Raw genomic sequence first — 19,474 nt, forward strand, 5'->3', positions numbered from 1 at the left:
GTTGCCATGCTGACGCAGGCATGCGCCATTCGGTTTTGACATTTATGTTGCTTCGAAGATTACTCCAATCCGTTGTCAAAGGAGCGGCTAAGCATGTCTGTATTATATGACAAAATAAACAACCAATGAAGTTCGAAGACGTCCTCGACGGTAATTGTAAACGTGAACATGCCTCCCCCTCCCCCCCCCCCACCTTCAGGTGTCGCCTCGTTTCCCCCTCCGCAAGTGGTAAGCTCCGGTTCGGAGAATCTCTGCGACCAGCTGAACATGTAAAAACAAAATCGGTTGGAAAAATAAATGTACCAGGAAACATTGGCCTTGTCACACAACAGTACGTAGAATTAAACGGTGAATTAAATTAAGAGAATTAAAACGGTGCCGCCACTGCCTCATCTATTTTTTTCTTTTTTTTTGCTTGCTCAAGAAATGAAGTTTTGGGACAGACCTCGTACGTCAGAATACGTCCGAGTAGGCAAGTACTGCCGCTGGTTACTGGGCTAGCTGGTTCATACTTTTATGGAACAAAAAGTGCGAAACCATACGAACAAAAGACCGGACAGCTGAGAGCTTCTGTTCGTGCGTGGTTTGTTGTATAGGCGACATGTGCGATTAACACAAAAAAGCTCCACAAAAAAGAAGAAAGGCTGCCGAATACCAAGACCAAGAGCAACAAAAAGCAGAGCCTGCTAGAGAACAAATGCATATAACCTAATAATATTTCTGGCTGTACTACTCAGCTCATACTTATTATGTCGTAAAAGAGGCGTAACCATATGACGGAATGATCAGGCAGGAAGAAGAGTCATTCCTATCCGGCTGCTCCTCCCATTCCTATCCGGTCATTTCTTCCTACGGTTTCGCGTCTTTTCCAGAATAACGAGTGCAGCTCGTCGTGTTATTTGACGATCTATATCGAGAGCAAGTGCTCCTGTAGAAATCTACCGAATTAAGCTGGAACATTTATTTTAGGCATTTTTTTGCTAACACAGCGGTTAGGAATATAACACGTGTTCACCTCAAAACGAGTTAAAAGGGTACTCACTCTTTAGGTTGGGTCGTAGTCGTTGCTTCGGTCGGCGCCGTTTTCACTAGCGCACTAGTGTCCATACCCGCGAACTCGGCGCTGAGGAGTCCTGTCCGGCTGGAGCTCACGGGCGTGTGAGCGCCATTGCCTTCGAGTCGTTTCTTTTTGTCCCGCTTTTTCTTCTTCTTCTTCTGAGCCTTTCTCTCGGCTTCTGGGTCGACATTCCATGAGGCAACATCGGTATACGGAGGGAGGTTGCCGAGAGAACAGATGTTTATCTTCGTCACCAGGCCAGCCTGCATCGGAGGGTCCCGCGAAATATTTTACTGTTATCTTTTGGTAGCCATGAGGGACGAGCTTAAAAAAAGCTGTAAAATATAATTTCATGTGTTAAGCAGCATCTAGAAAACCCGCAGGCGGCAAGAAACTACACTGCACGTGTTCCTATCACGTGTGTTTTTGCCAGAGAAAGCAGCGTTATCTGAATACAGCTATTATCATCGATGTTCCGAGTAGGGCAATTAGACACATTCTTAACGTCTTGCGCACACGGCGGATTTGAGAGCGTAGAAGCAATGGGAGTGGTACATAAGCCTTGACTTCACTGTGTAAAATAGCTTATCTCCATCATGGAGTTGCAGGTGCCCAAGCGAAAACATGTCGCAGACGTATTGAGCGTTCATGCTGAGACACCTTCGCAGTTAGCAGCAGCTTTGCGTTTGAAATTTAGAATTACAGGGCATGTAAATGCAGGTACCAAAGTCCCACGCAAGTGCATTCATTCAAATGATGTACGAAATGCGGGTAGTGAAGTAACGAACAAGCTTGCGGTAGACACAACATATACATGTAGTACAGACTTTGAGTCGTACAACACATGCGCCCAGACGCATGCAAGTAACACAGAACACATATTTGAATTTATTTTCTCTGTACAAGTGATGCTGTAGAGACAGCGGTGTAAAATAAATAAGACAAACGATAACGTAGGTAGCCGAATAAATCTTTTCGGGCAACATGAGGGCCACTGTTCGCATATGTAATGGGTAACAAATGTTAGTTACAACTTCATATATGTGTAAATGAATGCTGGAGTGATCGCGCTCACAGGCCTCAGGTTACGCAGTGATTCCATGACAAGATCAACAAACTTTTTTCTTTGTCATTATTATGTTGCACTGAGTTTTACGCTGGCAAAAAAATATAAAAAAGGGAACAAGGGCATAAATGTACCTTCGTTCGTCTGTGTTCTTGTTCCCTTTTTGTCTCTCTCTCTCTCTCTCGCTCGCTCTCTTTCTCTCGCTCTCTCTCTCTCTCTCTCACAAACACACACAGATACACACGCACGCACGCACATCAGCGAGGAACTTTGTGCTGATCTTCACTCTTTTGCATGCGTAATTATGCGAACGACAATTAAAATTTGGAGTCGGATATCTCGCAGCACAGACACGCTAGAATAATTCTTCCAGCTAATACTGTGTAAAAACACAACTGCCTCTAACTTTTCAATTCAAACATCAAACTACAATCCAAACGGCAGTCAGCAAATAGTTAATCATTCCATTTGAGGCAATTGGGCTGATGACAGCGACAATTATCATCTCACTTTGTGTCCCCCTGGCCACGTAAGTTTTTTACACAGGTGGTCTTCGCGTGCCTCCCAGTGCCTAACGTTAAGAAAACCATAAAGCTTAAGTTTGAACACTCGATATATATAAAAGGTCCTATAAAAATACCCGTGAAGTGGCTCACATGACTTTTGCATGCTGACCAATTGAATCCACCTCTGTTCTTCGTAAGTGCAACAAGCTTCCTACATAAAAACTGTTCACCTAATGTCGGCTGACAGGTATCTCTAAGGCACATCAATATTTTTTTTTTTGCGATCGTGATTTATATTTACCGGATTATTTGGTTAACTTTATTTTCTTTGATTTAGCCAACCATGTGGCAGTGGGTGTGACTGCTCGTTCATGGCCAATACTCCAATATGGGAAGGTCCCACTATAACAACTATGCATGAAATTCATCGAACCAAATCAAACCAAACCGTTATTTGTAGAGTATCAAGTAGACATTAGTGAGGCCTATTTATTCACCAATAAACGAAGCTTCACTTCACATAGATTCCAGTATGTACGTTTCGACTGCATATTTTTGTTATTACACTTTATTACTAACTTTCACAGTTTACCAAGAACGACAATGTGCCTATTATGGAGTTGCAAGTGTAATCATTGCGAAGTGTCATTTACAACGCGATGTGTTGTTTGAAAATCATCTACGTGAAAAATAACAAAGCCGTTTAAAGCCAGAATGGAGACATTTAGGCAAATCCACGTACAAACAATCATTGCCGTGCTGGCTGAAACAACATGCTTTGAGCCAGCGCCAGCGTTTCCTCAGGTAACTTTTGCAGGAAACTCCTTGTAACAGAAAGTAAACTGTTTTTTGCTAGGCCCGTTGATAGCGGCTTTCGAAAGCGTATATTCAGCCGTTATGCAGTTCTTTCTAGCCATGATTAGTCGCCACGGGGGCGAAAAAGCAGACCTGCAAGAAAATAGACAATTCCGTGAATCTATTTAGGTAATAGATGCACAAACACGTGGTGAGTTAGTGGCTTATTAGGTGCGTTTGCTGATTCTCTGCAAGCTCGATCTCCTCGAGAAGCGAGTCTCGTGCTTCGAGATGGTTTTGAACACGTGCGCTGTCACTGGCTGCGAAGCACGGGCACCGGGAGCGGGCGCGCTGCTTGGCAGTGGATCGATGAAAGAAGGACGCTGTTTTCGAGTTGCAGAAGCCTTGCGTCGCTTCTCGCGACCGTGCTAAAGTATTGACAGCACTAATCTTCTTTCACGAGAGGTACTATTCAACCATTACTTTTGTTTCATTTTCTTTACTTTCTTTTTTGGATTGCCGGATAACTAGTCAGTGAATTTCTTTTTATTTCTCTCTTTTTCTCTCTTCGTAGCCGGGGACAGGCAGACCAAGCAGGCCGGCCAGACCGGCTTGCGGGCAAGCCCAAAATGCCGGTCGCACTCCTTCTCTGACGTCATGCCGCATGGCGAACAAGGGGCGCTGGTATACGGCTCAAGACGTATGTGCAAACTAACGATTCGGAACTGTTTTCCAGTAGACGATATGCGGAATTCCGTAGGCGGGCTTTTCCACATACCTAAGTTACCCTAACCAAGATGACCGCGTTCCTGCCAGTAACGCTGCTAAACCTGAGACACGCATTTTCATAGCTTGGATGGCATGAGGGAGGGAAGACAGGGGGAATGGTGTCTGCAGCCGACATGTTGACACCTTAATTGAGATTCTAACCCGAGCTCCACCACCGTGGTTAGGTCGAACAAAATGTGTGGAGAAGCGCACTGACAGTTTTTCTTATTGCGTGTTGCTCCGCCTATTCGATTCTTTGTTCTAGGGGTAACAATTGTGCTTTCGGTGATTTCTTGTATTACATTGGCCAGCTAGGTTTTTGGTAACAAATGAACGGAGATATTAACACTTGAAGTTACCGAGATAAACCCGTTCAGAAGCTGGCATGTAGGGTCGGTTAGGCTTCGCCAGCATAACTATAGCGCCTTCATGGGTGTTAACTTGCCAGCACGAAAGTTCTTGCCGTCTTTATCGTGGTTCACTATACCCATACTTTCTTAATGCCGTCCCAATATAAGTTCCATTAAGCAAGTGGGATATGCTTGCAAAAGAGGCTCCTTGAACCTGCTATACTACAGTACATAGCACTCTTAAATCTCGCTTCGCACTAGTTTCACGTACTGTAACATATCAAGCTATTTCCACATAGGTCCCTGCTAGTAGGTAAAACATTTACTTTTTTCAGTAATGTTATGCTGACGTAGAGGAACTTATGTAGCAATGCAAAAATGAAAAAATAATTTTGTTATTACGCTGATCGCTATCATGAGCGGCGGGCCCTCCGACGCCTCCCGTGTATCGTGCGACAGCGACCAACTTGTATGGCAGCTCGAACATAACTATGTGACACCGCTTGCTTCAGACTATGGCCGACAACAGCGTGCGCAATGTTATCGTTGGCTTGCGTCGTAGCGTTTCCTCAAAAAGTTACTAGAGGAAACTTTGGCACTTCGATCCATTAGCTATAACCTGTGAATTATTAGCACATTATTTTTCTCATCATCATGCTTGTGCGTGGCTTCAAATATTCTTGCGGCTTCACTGAATGCGCTTTATCTCCCTTGAATGGCATAAATTAACAAGCAGTTTTGTCATGTTAAACGCAGCATTTAATAGTGCTGTGCGATCACGCCGAATTACTGCCAATTGTTACAGTTGTACGGCAATATTTGGTTGGAAAAGAACAATTTGCAATGTGGCAAGGCCGTTTGAAGCCAGAAGCATGAAGTTTACGCAAGTTCATGTACTAACCATCATTCACATATGGTGGCAGAACCACCGTGCCTGCTGCTCCCATAGACACTAGCGCCAGAATTCTTTCTAGTGAATTTTGTACGAAACACTACTGCTTGCGCGGTAATAGAGCCGACCGCGGTACATGGAAACCTTTCGCCTGTGCCTTATCACATGCATTGTGCTCCCTTCTCTGTTGGGGAAAGGCTCGCTTAGTAGCCGTGACGACTTCACGCTTTAAGTCAACCTCGAGTCGCATACGGGAAACTTCGATCGGGCCAGGCGCGTGAATGGCAAGCTTGAAGACGGCGTAAGGAGACCATAGACAGATTCGTAATGGCGTTTACACACCTTACGTACGTTAAAAGCAAGCACCTTTGCTTGACGTCACGGTTAGTAAGACATTTAGTTTCACGTACGGGACGCAAACGTAAGGAAAGCGTTAAAATACAGGGCACCGTCTGGTGCATCGTGCCAAACGTAGTGCCAAGTCAAAACGATCCACAAGCAGCCATCCTGTTGTTGCTTTGCGGACGCGTCTCGTTAGGCCTACGTACGTCGAAATCGCCAAAAAAACCTCAGAAATTAGACACGCTATGCGCTCATAACTAACGTTTCAAGTCGCTTTAGAGGAATCGAGAGCTCATTTCCATACTTACTGGCGATCAACGATAGTGAGCGCTTAGCCATCACGAGCATTCACGCTGAAGCGGCAGCCTTGGGTGCCGCCATGTTCTACAACGCAGTATCTTAGTGCTCCTAAACACGACGAACCTTCAACTCGCGAAATAAAGTACGTTATCATAGCGCACGTAAACGAACAAAACCAATAAGGTTCAGAGCATCCGCGCTGAGGACAACGCTATTTCTTGACGTAGGTAATGCGTTTACGTTTGGATGCAAACACTATTACAGAACTGTCTAAAAGCGGTACGGGGCCATATTGCGCCATGCTAAGTGCAGAGGTATACTCTACTATCTCGAGCAAATGCTCTTCCTTCTGCAGCCAAACGATAGGCGAGAACAGAGGGAAACACTCCTGCCGCTTTCTGAGCTTGCGGCGATGCAGCCTTGCTTTGGTCGACAGTAACCACTTCACGCTTAATCAGTTGCTCGAACCAGTATCTGTTCAAAAAATAGGCCTCGAATCAATTCTTCTCACAATTAGAAAAGAAATACTGACAGTATGCGTCAACACGGCCGAAAACGCAAGAGACAGTGGCGCCTAACAAGCGGGTAGCTTGTTGTCTTGTGTGCCGAATAGACAGAAAAACGCCGTAGTTGTAACAGAGGCAAAACGCGGCGCTCGTTTTCCAGTGATGTTCACCAGGGATGGTTGGCGTAAAGAACAATGAAGCAGGGGGGGTTTGCCTTAGATAACGCAGGGGTAGACGGATGCTGATTCTCAAAGAGTTTCCTTATCGGGCGCTGCAGTTCTTCAGCATAATATATAAACCATGGATAGTATATCGTTTCGTTTATTTTTCGTGCACGCGCCTTCAGGCATTGCTGTGGCGCTATATACTCTATTTGTTTTTTTAGGTTCCAGGTGATCATATACCTATGAATACAGCGATGCAATCCTAGACAGCGCACGCCAATAATTGTTCTGAATAGTTGCACTTACAGCGCAATTGCCTGTTGCAAGTAATAAATCTGCAGAGTCACGATGCCATTTGAAAAAAAAAAAGCATTTATGAATTCATGTATCGACTAAACAGCATTTGCATGATCGCTGAACATCTACTTTAGACCCATAGGTTTCTCTGTTATTTCTGTAGGCATTGATATGCATACTTCAGTCGGGGCTTAAGTTCTTCGGGTTTTTCAGCAGATAACTAAAGGATGCTACGATGAAATGAATTCTCCGCGTTTTGTCTGAGCACATTATAAACACCGCGCGCTCATGCTTTTGATACAGCAGCATTATGCGACATAACCCAGAGAGCGTACGAAGTATATCTTAAAACTCATTGAGCGCAAACAAACATGGACAAAGAATAGAAGAAACACAAGGACGAGCGCTTTCTAACAACTGGTTTTATTTTTGAAGAACCACCTGCTTAAATACCCACAGATCTACGCGATCTAGTCAACAGAGCAGGTCTATAGCGCATATAAACACACAGATCTGCGCGATCAAGTCGCTATATGCGCTATATGCGCTATAGGCGTGCTCTGTTGACTAGATCGCGCAGATCTGTGGGTATTTAAGCAGGTGGTTCTTCAAAAATAAAACCAGTTGTTAGAAAGCGCTCGTCCTTGTGTTTCTTCTATTCTTCGTCCATGTTTTGTTGCGCTCAATAAGTTTTAAGATGAATCTGTTCCAACTAGGCCGACTCGCAGTCTTGCTGAAGTATATCTCGTATCAAACATCACGCGTTCGCGGAGCATTACAGCGGTTTCCTTATCTCGATTTCTTCATGCTGTGCAAACGTAGTGCAGGCCTCTATGCCGTGCATGAGTTTATAGGACCATCGCATAATAAGCCCGTGTATTACTTATTCTTACGCTGATGTGCGTTGGTTGGGGCTGCACTGAACGTATTCCAGGAAGCCATGACGCGGGAGCGTGGGTCTTGCTCTTCAGTATGTTTTCTCATTTCCGTCGCAGCCTGAGTGACTCGCGCTGGCGGCAGCATTTGTAACAAGACTAAACAACCGCGGCGCCCTCTGGCTAGTTATGCGGTGCCCATGTATAGTGACGCCGTTGCAACGGAAGTTTTTTTTTTCCGCACTTCTGTGACTCGCTCTAACGCAAGGGGTCTTCTAACTAAGGAAGTTCTTGGAAGGAGGGAACATCGCCACGGCCACCGCTAATAAGTTTTCGCGCAGCGGGATGACGCACGAGAATGCGGCTGGGTGGTGGGGAGGGGGCAGTGGGTGATGAACGCTCTGGGGGACGTCATTACATACCCTGCTGCACACGCAGTAGCACACTTAGGTAAATATAAAAGAAACTGCTGCCAGCACAGGTCGATAGCAGTGAAGGTGGGGAGGTTCGCATGGAAAAGCGCGTATACGGTGAAGTTCGTGCCCTGCTCTTTGCTTCTCTCGGACACAATATATATATATATATATATATATATATATATATATATATATATATATATATATATATATATATATATATATATATATATATATATGGATGTGCGGTTGTGCGAACGTATTGGTTTTCTGCACGCGGGTGTGCGGACGTGTGTGCTTGTGTGAACTTTTTTGTTTTGTGTACGCCGGTGTGCAGACGTGTGCGTGTGCATGTGAACCATTTTTTTTTGTTTTGTGTACATGGGTGAGCAGGCGTGTGCATGTGTGTGTGAACTTTATTTAAAAGCGAAAGCTTTACTGGTCGCGAACCTGTGATTTCCCCGTGGCGGTGCTCCGAGGAGGCACATGACGTCACAACGCGCGCCTCGCTGGGGATATTTCTCTCTCTCTCTCTCTGGCTCTCTAGTCACTACTGCGCATGCGCCACTAGTAGCACCGAACCAGAGGTGTTCCGCCGCTGCCCAGCACACCGCCTTTCCTCCGCCGCCGTTTGGTACGACGTCACACGCGTTCCTCGTCGTTGCGCTCGCCTCTGCTCGCTTCGCCAGCTGCGACGCATGCCTGATGACTTGTCGGAGGATTGAAAAGGAGAGCTCCTGTGTGCCGCAACCACAGTTGAGGCGGCAGTACGGACGGCGACAATTCTGATAAGCAGAAGGAGACCTGGAATCGACATCGGAACGAGATGAAGAGGAAACGAATCGCCCAGGAAACAGACGAACAGCGCGCCGAACGACTGGCTAAACGCCGCAACATATCTAGACAACCAGACTAACCTGGACTTGCAATTAAGATTAACCAAGGCTAACCATGGTACGCCTTAGCTTTCGCTATGTATATCCTGGCATAGCCGAGCTAAGCCACTGCCAATTTTTGGTTGGTGTACGCGAGTGTGCGGATGTGCGCGCGCGCGCGTGTGTGTGTGTGTGTGTGTCTGAAATATTTTGTTTTGGGTACGCTGGTGTGTGGACGGATGTGTCTTTGCGTTAACTTTTTGTTTTGTGTACGTGAGTGTGCGGTCGTTTGTGTGTTTCAACTTTCTTATTTTGTGTACGCGGGTGTACGGACGTCTGTGTCTGTGTGTGTGTGTTAACTTTCTTGTTTTGTGTACGCGGGTGTGCGGACGTGTGTGTGTGTGTGTGAACATTGCTTTTTGCGCGCGGGTGTGCGACGTGTGTGTATGTGTGTGCGTGAACTTTTTGGTTTGTGTACGCGGGTGTGCGGACGTGTGTGTGAACATTTTTTGGTTTAGTGTACGTGGGTGTGTGAACGTGCGTCTATGTGTGAACCTTTTTTGTTATGTGTAGCGGGTGTGCGGACGCGTGTCTGTGCGTGTGAACGTTCTTGTTTTGTGTACGCGGGTGTGCGGACGTGTGTGTGTTTGTGTGCGTGAAATTTTGTTTTGATACGTGGGTGTGCGGACGTGGGAGATATTCGAGCCCTTGTCCCTGCTTTTCTTCGAAGTCACATGTGTTGTGAATTGCATCCTCGTGCTCTTCCCATTAACATGCGAATAATAATGGTCTGCATCATTCGCATGTTTGCTCCACGTGCATTTCGTAAACGTTTCTGTCCGCCAAAGAACGCAATAATTTTTTTCTGAAGCAACAACTGTTTGATTGTCTGACGAAATCAGAAGGAATCGACGTCGTCTCCTCCGACAGTCAGGAAACACGTAATGCGCTCCTCACGACGTTTATCAGGGGCCCGTAACTGAAGCCACTGACCTGTCTGTTCACCTCCCTGTCCCACTTTCCATCTGCAACGCTTGAACTGAAGTCACTGATGGAAGATATGGTGCTGCTTGAATTGGGCTCGTAGCGCCGGACGTAGACCTTTTTGCCAGCTTTCTTCATCCTGGAAAGCGGAAAGCTGGTCATAATCTCTCACGGGCACGCTTTAGTTTCAGTGACCTGGCTTATCAGTGAATGTAATGCAGCAGACTGTACAGATGCGAACGGAAGTTTCCAAGGTAGCGCTCAGAAGATTGCATGGTATGCATTCTGAAGGAGTGAAAAACACTCATAAATTACTTGCATAAAAATGTGAAAAATTATATGCGTCCTATTATGAGATGACAAGAAACAATGAAGCTGTGCCGTCGTTACGGCAATGAATATTTAGAATGGTCTCCGCAAGTTTTTTTCTTTCCTGCGTTGTGACAGCACAGCTGTCAACGATTTCAACTGCGGCAAAATCCTGCCAAGTGTCCGAAAAAGACGGCCACACTTATTACAATAAGCTGCAAAACAAGAAGAGGATGACATTGAGCGATAATGCAAGCGACATTTTATGCAAACGGCAGGAGAAGACGTAAGACAAAGCGAACACTAGCATGTCGCGCAAGCAACAAGCAGTATAAACAAAGCAATAACGAATAAGCAAATAGAAAGTAGGTCAATATGAAAGCTTCAAGTAAACCAAGCGTTGTTTGGAATATCCAAAGCAAAGTTTTGAGTATGAAGGTTTAATAGGGGAAGCTCTCAAAGTTGACGAGTAGCTGCGAGGTCCCTCTAGAAACCATTACAAAACGGTGAATGCCAAATTTAACTGTCACTGTAATCATGAACATAATTCTTTTAAATGAAACTTTGCACAAGCATATGTGAATCGCTCCGGAAAAGTCAGTGCATATTAAATATTATTTGAAATATGGTTAATATAAATTAATTACAAGATTTAATCAGAGCCGGTTGCACTTGATGGTAGAAGCAGGCGATGGCGGTGGAGAAGTCACACGAGCAGCACAGTCATTGGTGTGACTATGGGCTGTGAAAAAGTCGGTAACCTCAATCAGCCACCGCTAAATATTGACACGTGTACTTATCTTTATCGGGCAACCACGTTTCGCCGCTTAACAACTGTAATCGCAGAGCGAGAGACGCGCCTGCATGTATCCGACTTTTCTGGAAAGTTATCGACGCTTCTATCCGCGTGTCTGTTGTCGCCGAACCTTGTGTTATCAGATTTCATCGCGTGACACGAATTGTGTAGAACTTTGTGGAAGACACGCGGGTCCCATCAGTTAATCTGGAACATTCGATGACTGATCTATAAAAGCCGACGCGCTTGACCCGCTGATCAGATTTTCGACGATCGCCGACCGTGTTCGCCGCTATCGTTGTGCTATAAGTGTAGCCTGTTTTGTGGGCACAGGTTCGCCCAATAAAAGTTAGTTTTGTCTATCACAGTATTGCTACTGTGTTCTTAACGTCACCACCACGTGACATCTGGTGGAGGTGCTTGTGCGTTCATGTACCGAACGCCCCCGCAAAGTCGCGACCCAAGCCCGAAGCCCGAGGACAGAACCAACATCGCCGAAGACCAGCGTGCTAGCCGCAGACTGCAAGGACTGCCCCCAGAGCACGGACTTCTACCTGAGACGACAAAGAAGATCGTGGTCAGGACAACGCCAATGGCTGCCCCGGCGTCCCCTGTTATCCTACAACAACCTCGGGACCCACCAACCTTCCATGGAGCAGCGACTGAAGACCCGGAATCATGGCTGGAGACCTACGAACGAATCGCAACATTCAACAACTGGGACTCCGACGAGAAGCTGCGGCATGTCTACTTCGCCTTAGAAGACACCGCCAGAACTTGGTTTGAGAACAGGGAATCGACCTTGACAACGTGGGACCTGTTCCGTAGCGGCTTCCTACGCACCTTTACAAGCGTCGTGCGCAAGGAAAGGGCTGAAGCTATGCTGGACGCCCGAGTGCAGCTACCAAACGAGAGCGTTGCCATTTTTACGGAAGAAATGAGCCGTTTGTTCCGCCACGCCGACCCGGATATGGCCGAGGAGAAGAAAGTCCGCCTACTGATGCGTGGGGTAAAGGAGGAACTTTTCGCCGGGATGGTAAGAAGCCCACCGAAGACCGTCGAAGAGTTTCTTTCTGAGGCCACGAACATCGAGAAGACACTCGAAATGCGGAACCGGCAATTCAACCGCCGTACAGGCTCTACCCACTACGCAGGAATTCAATCGCTGGCCACGGACGATCTGCGCGAGACCATCAGGGCCATTGTGCGCGAGGAACTGCGGAGGGTCTTGCCTTCGTCGCAGCCTCAAGTGGCCTCGATCGCCGACATCGTAAAAGAAGAGGTGCACCGATCGCTTGGAGTTCCTCAAGTGCAACCAGAACCGCCGCAGCCTCAGCCGCAAGCGATGAACTACGCCGCCGTCGCCCGCCGTCAAGGTCCCCTTCCACGACCGCGCCAGGACCCCGTAACGCCGCAATTCCGTCGACCACCACCGCCGCCAGCACGCCCACCCGTCGCCCAGCGCAGCTACCCGAGGAAGACAGACGTTTGGCGTGCTCCTGACCACCGCCCGCTCTGTTACCACTGCGGAGAAGCAGGTCACGTCTACCGACGATGCCCGTACCGAGAGATGGGACTGCGAGGTTTCGCCGTCAACGCGCCGCGTCCACAGCTTGGAGAGCGCCCACGTGACATCGCCGACTACCTCGCCGCCACTCAGTGGAGCCCTCGACGACCGTCCCGTTCGCCGTCACCAGGCCGCTACCTGTCGCCGCAGCGCCGACCGTACACCGGCCCAGCCCGGGGCCGCTCTGCGAGCCCATATCCGGAAAACTAAAAGCAGCAACCGATGGAGGTGCGGTTGCTGTTCGTCGAACTGACGAAGATCCTCCGCCGACGACGAAGACGACGAAGAGACCATCTCGACGACCTAATGACGACACGCCGCCGTCCCGAAGAAGTCGGGAAGCCAAGACTACACCGACGAAAGACGACTTGACGACGCAACGTTCCAGCTTCAGTTCAACACGACGCAGCCGTGATCCGACGCCAAGACCCAACTGCAACGCCAGACAAAGAACAACCGACCTCGACGTGCTTCTCGACGGCCACGCAGTCACTGCCTTAGTCGACACAGGGGCCGATTACTCCGTAATGAGTGGACACATCGCCGCCCAGTTGAAGAAAGTTAAGACCGCATGGGAAGGCCCTCAGATTCGAACCGCTGGAGGACACCTCATCACGCCGACTGGGATCTGCACGGCAAGAATAACCATTCATGACCGGACTTACCCTGCCACCTTCGTTATCCTCCAACAGTGTTCACGAGACGTCATTCTCGGTATGGACTTCCTCAACCAACACGGCGCAGTCATCGACCTGAAGTCGAAGTCAATAACACTGTCGGAAGATCATGCGATACCGCCGGAGAGCCCTCGTAGTCACCACGCCTTGAGTGTGCTCGAAGAGCAAGTGAGCATCCCGCCTCGCTGCAGCATTGTTATTTCGGTCAGCACCGAAACACCCGCTGACGTAGAAGGCGTCATCGAAGGCGACCAACGTCTACTGCTAGACCGTGAAATTTGCGTAGCAAGAGGGATCGGTCGACTGCATGAAGGGAAAACTGAAGTGTTGCTGACAAACTTCAGCCAGGAGTTCAAGCACATCAACAAGGGCACGACGATCGCGTACATCGAGGAAATTCTGGAAACAAGTAATGCGTTTGTCCTCTCGGATTCCGCCGCATCTACCCCGACGACTGTGGTTCCCGAACCGGACTACGACATTAATCCAAATCTCCCTATGATTAAGCAACAGGAGCTCAGAAGTCTGCTCCGACGATACAAAGGCTGCTTTTCGACGTCATCGAGGATTCGACAAACACCAGTCGCCAAGCATCGCATAATCACCGAGGAATGCGCTCGACCACTCCGTCAGAGCCCTTACCGCGTTTCGCCGCGAGAACGCGAAGCTATAAGAGAACAAGTCGACGAAATGCTGCGCGACGACATCATCCAGCCGTCGAAAAGCCCGTGGGCATCCCCTGTTGTCCTGGTGAAGAAAAAGGACGGAACCCTGCGTTTCTGCGTCGATTATCGTCGTCTGAACAAAATCACAAAGAAGGACGTATACCCCCTCCCACGGATAGACGACGCATTGGATCGGCTCTGCAACGCCAAATACTTCTCGTCCATGGACCTCAAGTCTGGCTATTGGCAAATAGAAGTCGACGAAAGAGATCGCGAAAAGACCGCCTTCATCACCCCAGACGGCCTCTACGAGTTCAAGGTTATGCCATTCGGACTGTGCTCGGCGCCTGCAACGTTCCAGCGCGTGATGGACACGGTTTTAGCAGGATTGAAGTGGCAGACCTGTCTCGTATACTTGGATGACGTCGTCGTCTTCGCCGGAAATTTCGACGTTCACCTTAGGCGGCTTGCAACAGTACTAGAGGCCATCAGGTCATCAGGACTTACTCTGAAGCCGGAAAAGTGCCGCTTCGCTTACGAGGAGCTTCTATTTTTAGGGCACGTCATCAGCAAATCTGGAGTCCGCCCCGACCCGCAGAAGACAGCGGCCATAGCAAAGTTCCCGCAGCCCATCGACAAGAAGGCAGTGCGTAGATTTCTTGGCATGTGTGCCTACTACAGGCGATTTGTCAAGAACTTTTCGCGCATCGCTGAGCCGCTGACGCAGCTAACTAAATGTGACGTCGGGTTCAAGTGGGAAAAGCCGCAGGCCGACGCATTTCAAGAACTCAAACGACGCATGCAGTCGCCGCCCGTACTTGCGCACTTCGACGAGCACGCCGATACCGAAATCCACACTGACGCCAGTAGCCTAGGCCTCGGTGCCGTCCTAGTCCAGAGAAAAGATGGACATGAACACGTGATAGCTTACGCTAGCCGGTCGTTGTCAAAAGCGGAAGGCAATTATTCTACAACCGAAAAGGAATGCCTCGCCATCGTTTGGGCTACAGCGAAATTTCGCCCTTACCTATATGGCAGGCCATTCAAAGTCGTCAGCGATCACCACGCCTTGTGTTGGCTAGCGAATTTAAAGGATCCCTCTGGACGGCTGGCACGGTGGAGCCTCAGACTACAAGAATATGACATCACTGTAACATACAAGTCCGGACGAAAACACTCAGACGCCGATTGCCTATCACGTGCCCCCATTGACCCGCCGCCGCAAGATGACGAGGATGACGACGCCTTCCTTGGAATAATAAGCGCGGAAGACTTCGCCGAACAACAACGAGCGGACCTGGAGCTTAAAGGCCTCGTCGATTATTTGGAAGGGCACACCGACGTTGTCCCCAGGGCATTTAAGCGCGGATTATCTTCCTTCACGCTTCAAGACAGTCTACTCGTGAAGAAGAACTTCTCACCAGTCCGCGCCAATTACCTTCTTGTTGTCCCGTCAGGACTTCGTCCAGAAGTATTGGACGCCCTACATGACGATCCGACCGCTGGACACCTCGGATTTTCCCGGACACTATCGAGGATACAAGAAAAGTATTATTGGCCGCGCCTGACCGCCGACGTCGCCCGTTATGTCAGAACATGCCGAGACTGTCAGCGACGCAAGACACCGCCGACAAGGCCAGCCGGATTACTACAGCCAATCGAGCCTCCTTGCCGACCATTTCAGCTGATCGGGATGGACTTGCTGGGACCCTTTCCGACGTCAATAACCGGAAATAAGTGGGTCGTCGTGGCGACGGACTACCTCACCCGCTTCGCTGAAACAAAAGCACTGCCGAAAGGTAGCGCAGCCGAAGTGGCGAAATTCTTTCTCGAAAACATCCTGCTGCGACATGGCGCCCCAGAAGTCCTCATCACCGACCGAGGCACGGCCTTTACAGCGGAGCTCACCCAAGCCATTCTGAAATACAGTCAGACAAGGCACAGGAGGACAACGGCCTACCACCCGCAGACGAATGGTCTTACGGAGCGGCTGAATAAGACCCTCGCCGACATGCTAGCGATGTACGTCGACGTCGAACACAAGACCTGGGATGCCGTCCTGCCGTACGTAACATTCGCTTATAACACGGCGGTACAAGAAACAACACAGATCACGCCGTTCAAGCTGGTCTACGGCAGGAACCCGACGACGACGCTTGACGCCATGCTGCCGCATGTAACTGACGAAGAGAATGTTGACGTCGCTAGCTATCTCCAGCGCGCCGAAGAAGCCCGACAGCTCGCCCGCCTACGGATCAAGACCCAGCAGCGTACCGACAGCCGACACTACAACCTCCGACGACGCTTCGTCGAGTACCAGCCCGGCGACCGTGTTTGGGTATGGACCCCGATACGCCGGCGAGGACTCAGTGAGAAGCTGCTGCGACGCTATTTCGGACCCTACAAGGTCATCCGACGTATTGGCGCACTAGACTATGAGGTCGTGCCAGACGGCATTTCGCACTCACAGCGGCGCCGCGCACGATCTGAAGTGGTCCACGTGGTGCGCCTTAAACCATTTTACGGACGCTGATGAACTTCCTTAGTTTGTTGTTTTCTTTGATACGAGTGCTTTTCTTTGTTACTTTCGTTTGTTTGCAGCATCGGGTCGATGCTTTTTAAGAGGGGGGTAATGACACGTGTACTTATCTTTATCGGGCAACCACGTTTCGCCGCTTAACAACTGTAATCGCAGAGCGAGAGACGCGCCTGCATGTATCCGACTTTTCTGGAAAGTTATCGACGCTTCTATCCGCGTGTCTGTTGTCGCCGAACCTTGTGTTATCAGATTTCATCGCGTGACACGAATTGTGTAGAACTTTGTGGAAGACACGCGGGTCCCATCAGTTAATCTGGAACATTCGATGACTGATCTATAAAAGCCGACGCGCTTGACCCGCTGATCAGATTTTCGACGATCGCCGACCGTGTTCGCCGCTATCGTTGTGCTATAAGTGTAGCCTGTTTTGTGGGCACAGGTTCGCCCAATAAAAGTTAGTTTTGTCTATCACAGTATTGCTACTGTGTTCTTAACGTCACCACCACGTGACAATATCAACAGTTCCATTGCACACTGCTTACGCAAGCAACTGCAGTAGGTGTATAGATTATAGCCGATGTCCTGTTGGGCGATATATGCTTTTAAAATAAAAGAATTAAAATTCAGCCCCCAGACATATAGCGAAAGTTTCCTGAAGAGAATGGCACGCTTTCTGGCGTGGCTTGGTCATGAAGGTGTGTTTCAAGTTCTTTCTGCAAATTTGATTGTGTCAATGCATTGCGACCGAGAGTCGTAGCACCGGCATTTATGCGGGTGCTTTTTCATGTGCTACCTCTTCTTTAGGTCACCGTATTGCAATTACTCTCATGTATTGCAAGAAAGCTGTTTCTTACGGCATAGATAACGCATCGTGATTTCAGAGGTAGTTAGATATGAATGGCTCTTCGATTGCAAGAACTGTTCCCGCCTCCAACTTCTTCAGCCGACGTGACCCCACAAACATTCCTTTTTCACGAGACAGACTCGTTAAGTCAGCCATGCCAGATAGTTTATTACGCTCATAGATGACGAGATAAATATCAGCAGCGCTTACAATATCAACATGAACTTGATGTTCTCCAATCAGGCGAAACGCGAAGATCACGAAAGCAACCAGGGGAAGATGGCGAAGACCAACTCACTCTGACAAACGCAACGCATTCTTCGGCCGACCTTCCACTGAGTAGCCTGCCTTTGTCACCCGATGGAAGACGTCGTCCTTCTTAGGACGACCACCGGCGTTGGCCTTATCATCACATTCGCATGACGATCCACGCACAAGGCTTGTACGCGACCGCGAGGGCAGTAGCCCAGCGATGATGGTTGTGAGACCTGAAGAACTGTGGTGCATACCCACTATGGCTAGTAAAATATTTGTAAATTTACCTTCGAAACAGAAGTACGAAACTTTTGCAGAAAGAACGAAGAAATCTAAAGTCGTCTGACAAATATGAAAAGAAGTCGAGATAGAAAAAAAAGTCACAGGACTGCGCGGTAAACTCAGCAGAGTCATAGCGTAAGGTGGAGGAGCAGCTCCATAGCAGCTCCTTTTTTGGCATCACGCACTGTAGGGTCTTCGCGGCGAAGTCAGTTTCCGTCGTTTTCACGAGAAAGATCTGAAATGTCCGCCCGGCGTATACAGCAAGCTGCCGCTTGTCCCGCTCTCTGCACAGCGGTCTTCAGAGCCCGATGTTGCCTGGTTGCAGCCGCTCGCGTAGCTCTACGATTGGCTTCTTGAGCAGTGGTTCGTACTTTGCGAGGAGATGCCATAACGTGTACCGAAGGGTTAACACATGTATCCAGACTACATGGGGCACATATCAGATCCCTTGACCCATTGCACGGTAAGTTGCTGTTGATGAGGATGTTAATGACGGTTTATTGGCATCCCCTTCGAAACAGGATGGTGATAAATAGCCACCTAGCCTGCTTGAGTTAACCAGGTCCTGCTATGCGAAGCATGCAAGTTTGTGAGTAAGTTTGTAGGTATCGACGATACGCGGCGCGCATCTCACATCTCAAGGCAAGTGGGACAATATGAATATAATGGTAATAATTTATTGCCATGGAGGAAGGAAGCTGAGCAGAGAATACCCCCTCCGCGCGCTAGGAGAAAAGTATGGAGGAAGTGACGTAGAAGGTTCTCCTTTGTCTTGCTGTTTCTTTATATTTTTTTTGATATAGTGGCCACGCCTTTCGGGCCACAGTGGCGGCTTTGTTATGGTTCTATGCGCTCACACGTGTTGCTCCGTAGGTTTCATACCGTGACCAAGGTGCTATGCGGGCAGGTTTGCGTTGGTCTTCGTGTTTTGTTGCGCTGTGTTATCTGGACCATGCTCTCCCGGATGTTGCTGTGACCAGGTGGGACAGAAAGAACTAAAGTACGTAAAATGAACGCACATGGAACGCTGTACGCAATGTACCGCACCACGGCAATGACAACGGACGAAGCAACACCCGCGGGAAATTTTGCCCCCTTTGGTGGAATCATGCTAACGTGCCATCGCAGGCCGAAACCAATGCGCTTCAGAATCTGTGCAATGAACACCTTGCAGGTCAGAGATTCCTGCTTTTGACAGCGCATGGTGCATTTGCGGCACGTATAACGTACGTTATGAATGCATAGTTCGTGTTCAGTAACAACTTGCTTTTGTGCATATTAAAACAGATGTTTCTAAACTGTTGCTTGTTGCTCGCAGTAGTCGCGAGAGTACGAAGTCTTTGAAGC

At 48.6% G+C, this 19,474-nt stretch overlaps 1 protein-coding gene across 1 annotated transcript in view; it reads right to left on the reverse strand.

Annotated features, from left to right (window-relative positions):
• Positions 1–18,085, reverse strand: part of LOC139060531 (uncharacterized) — a 46,750-nt gene extending 28,665 nt beyond the window's left edge. The window contains exons 1-3 of the mRNA XM_070539696.1: positions 17,889–18,085; positions 10,203–10,332; positions 1,043–1,320 (exon numbers count right to left, since the gene is read on the reverse strand). Of these exons, the coding sequence (XP_070395797.1) occupies positions 1,043–1,320; positions 10,203–10,331 (407 nt within the window). The 5' untranslated portion in view covers position 10,332; positions 17,889–18,085. The remainder of the gene's footprint in view (positions 1–1,042; positions 1,321–10,202; positions 10,333–17,888) is intronic.
• Positions 18,086–19,474: the final 1,389 nt, after the last annotated feature.

This window comes from Dermacentor albipictus, chromosome 5 (genome assembly GCF_038994185.2).
Source record: "Dermacentor albipictus isolate Rhodes 1998 colony chromosome 5, USDA_Dalb.pri_finalv2, whole genome shotgun sequence".
NCBI lineage: Eukaryota > Metazoa > Arthropoda > Arachnida > Ixodida > Ixodidae > Dermacentor > Dermacentor albipictus.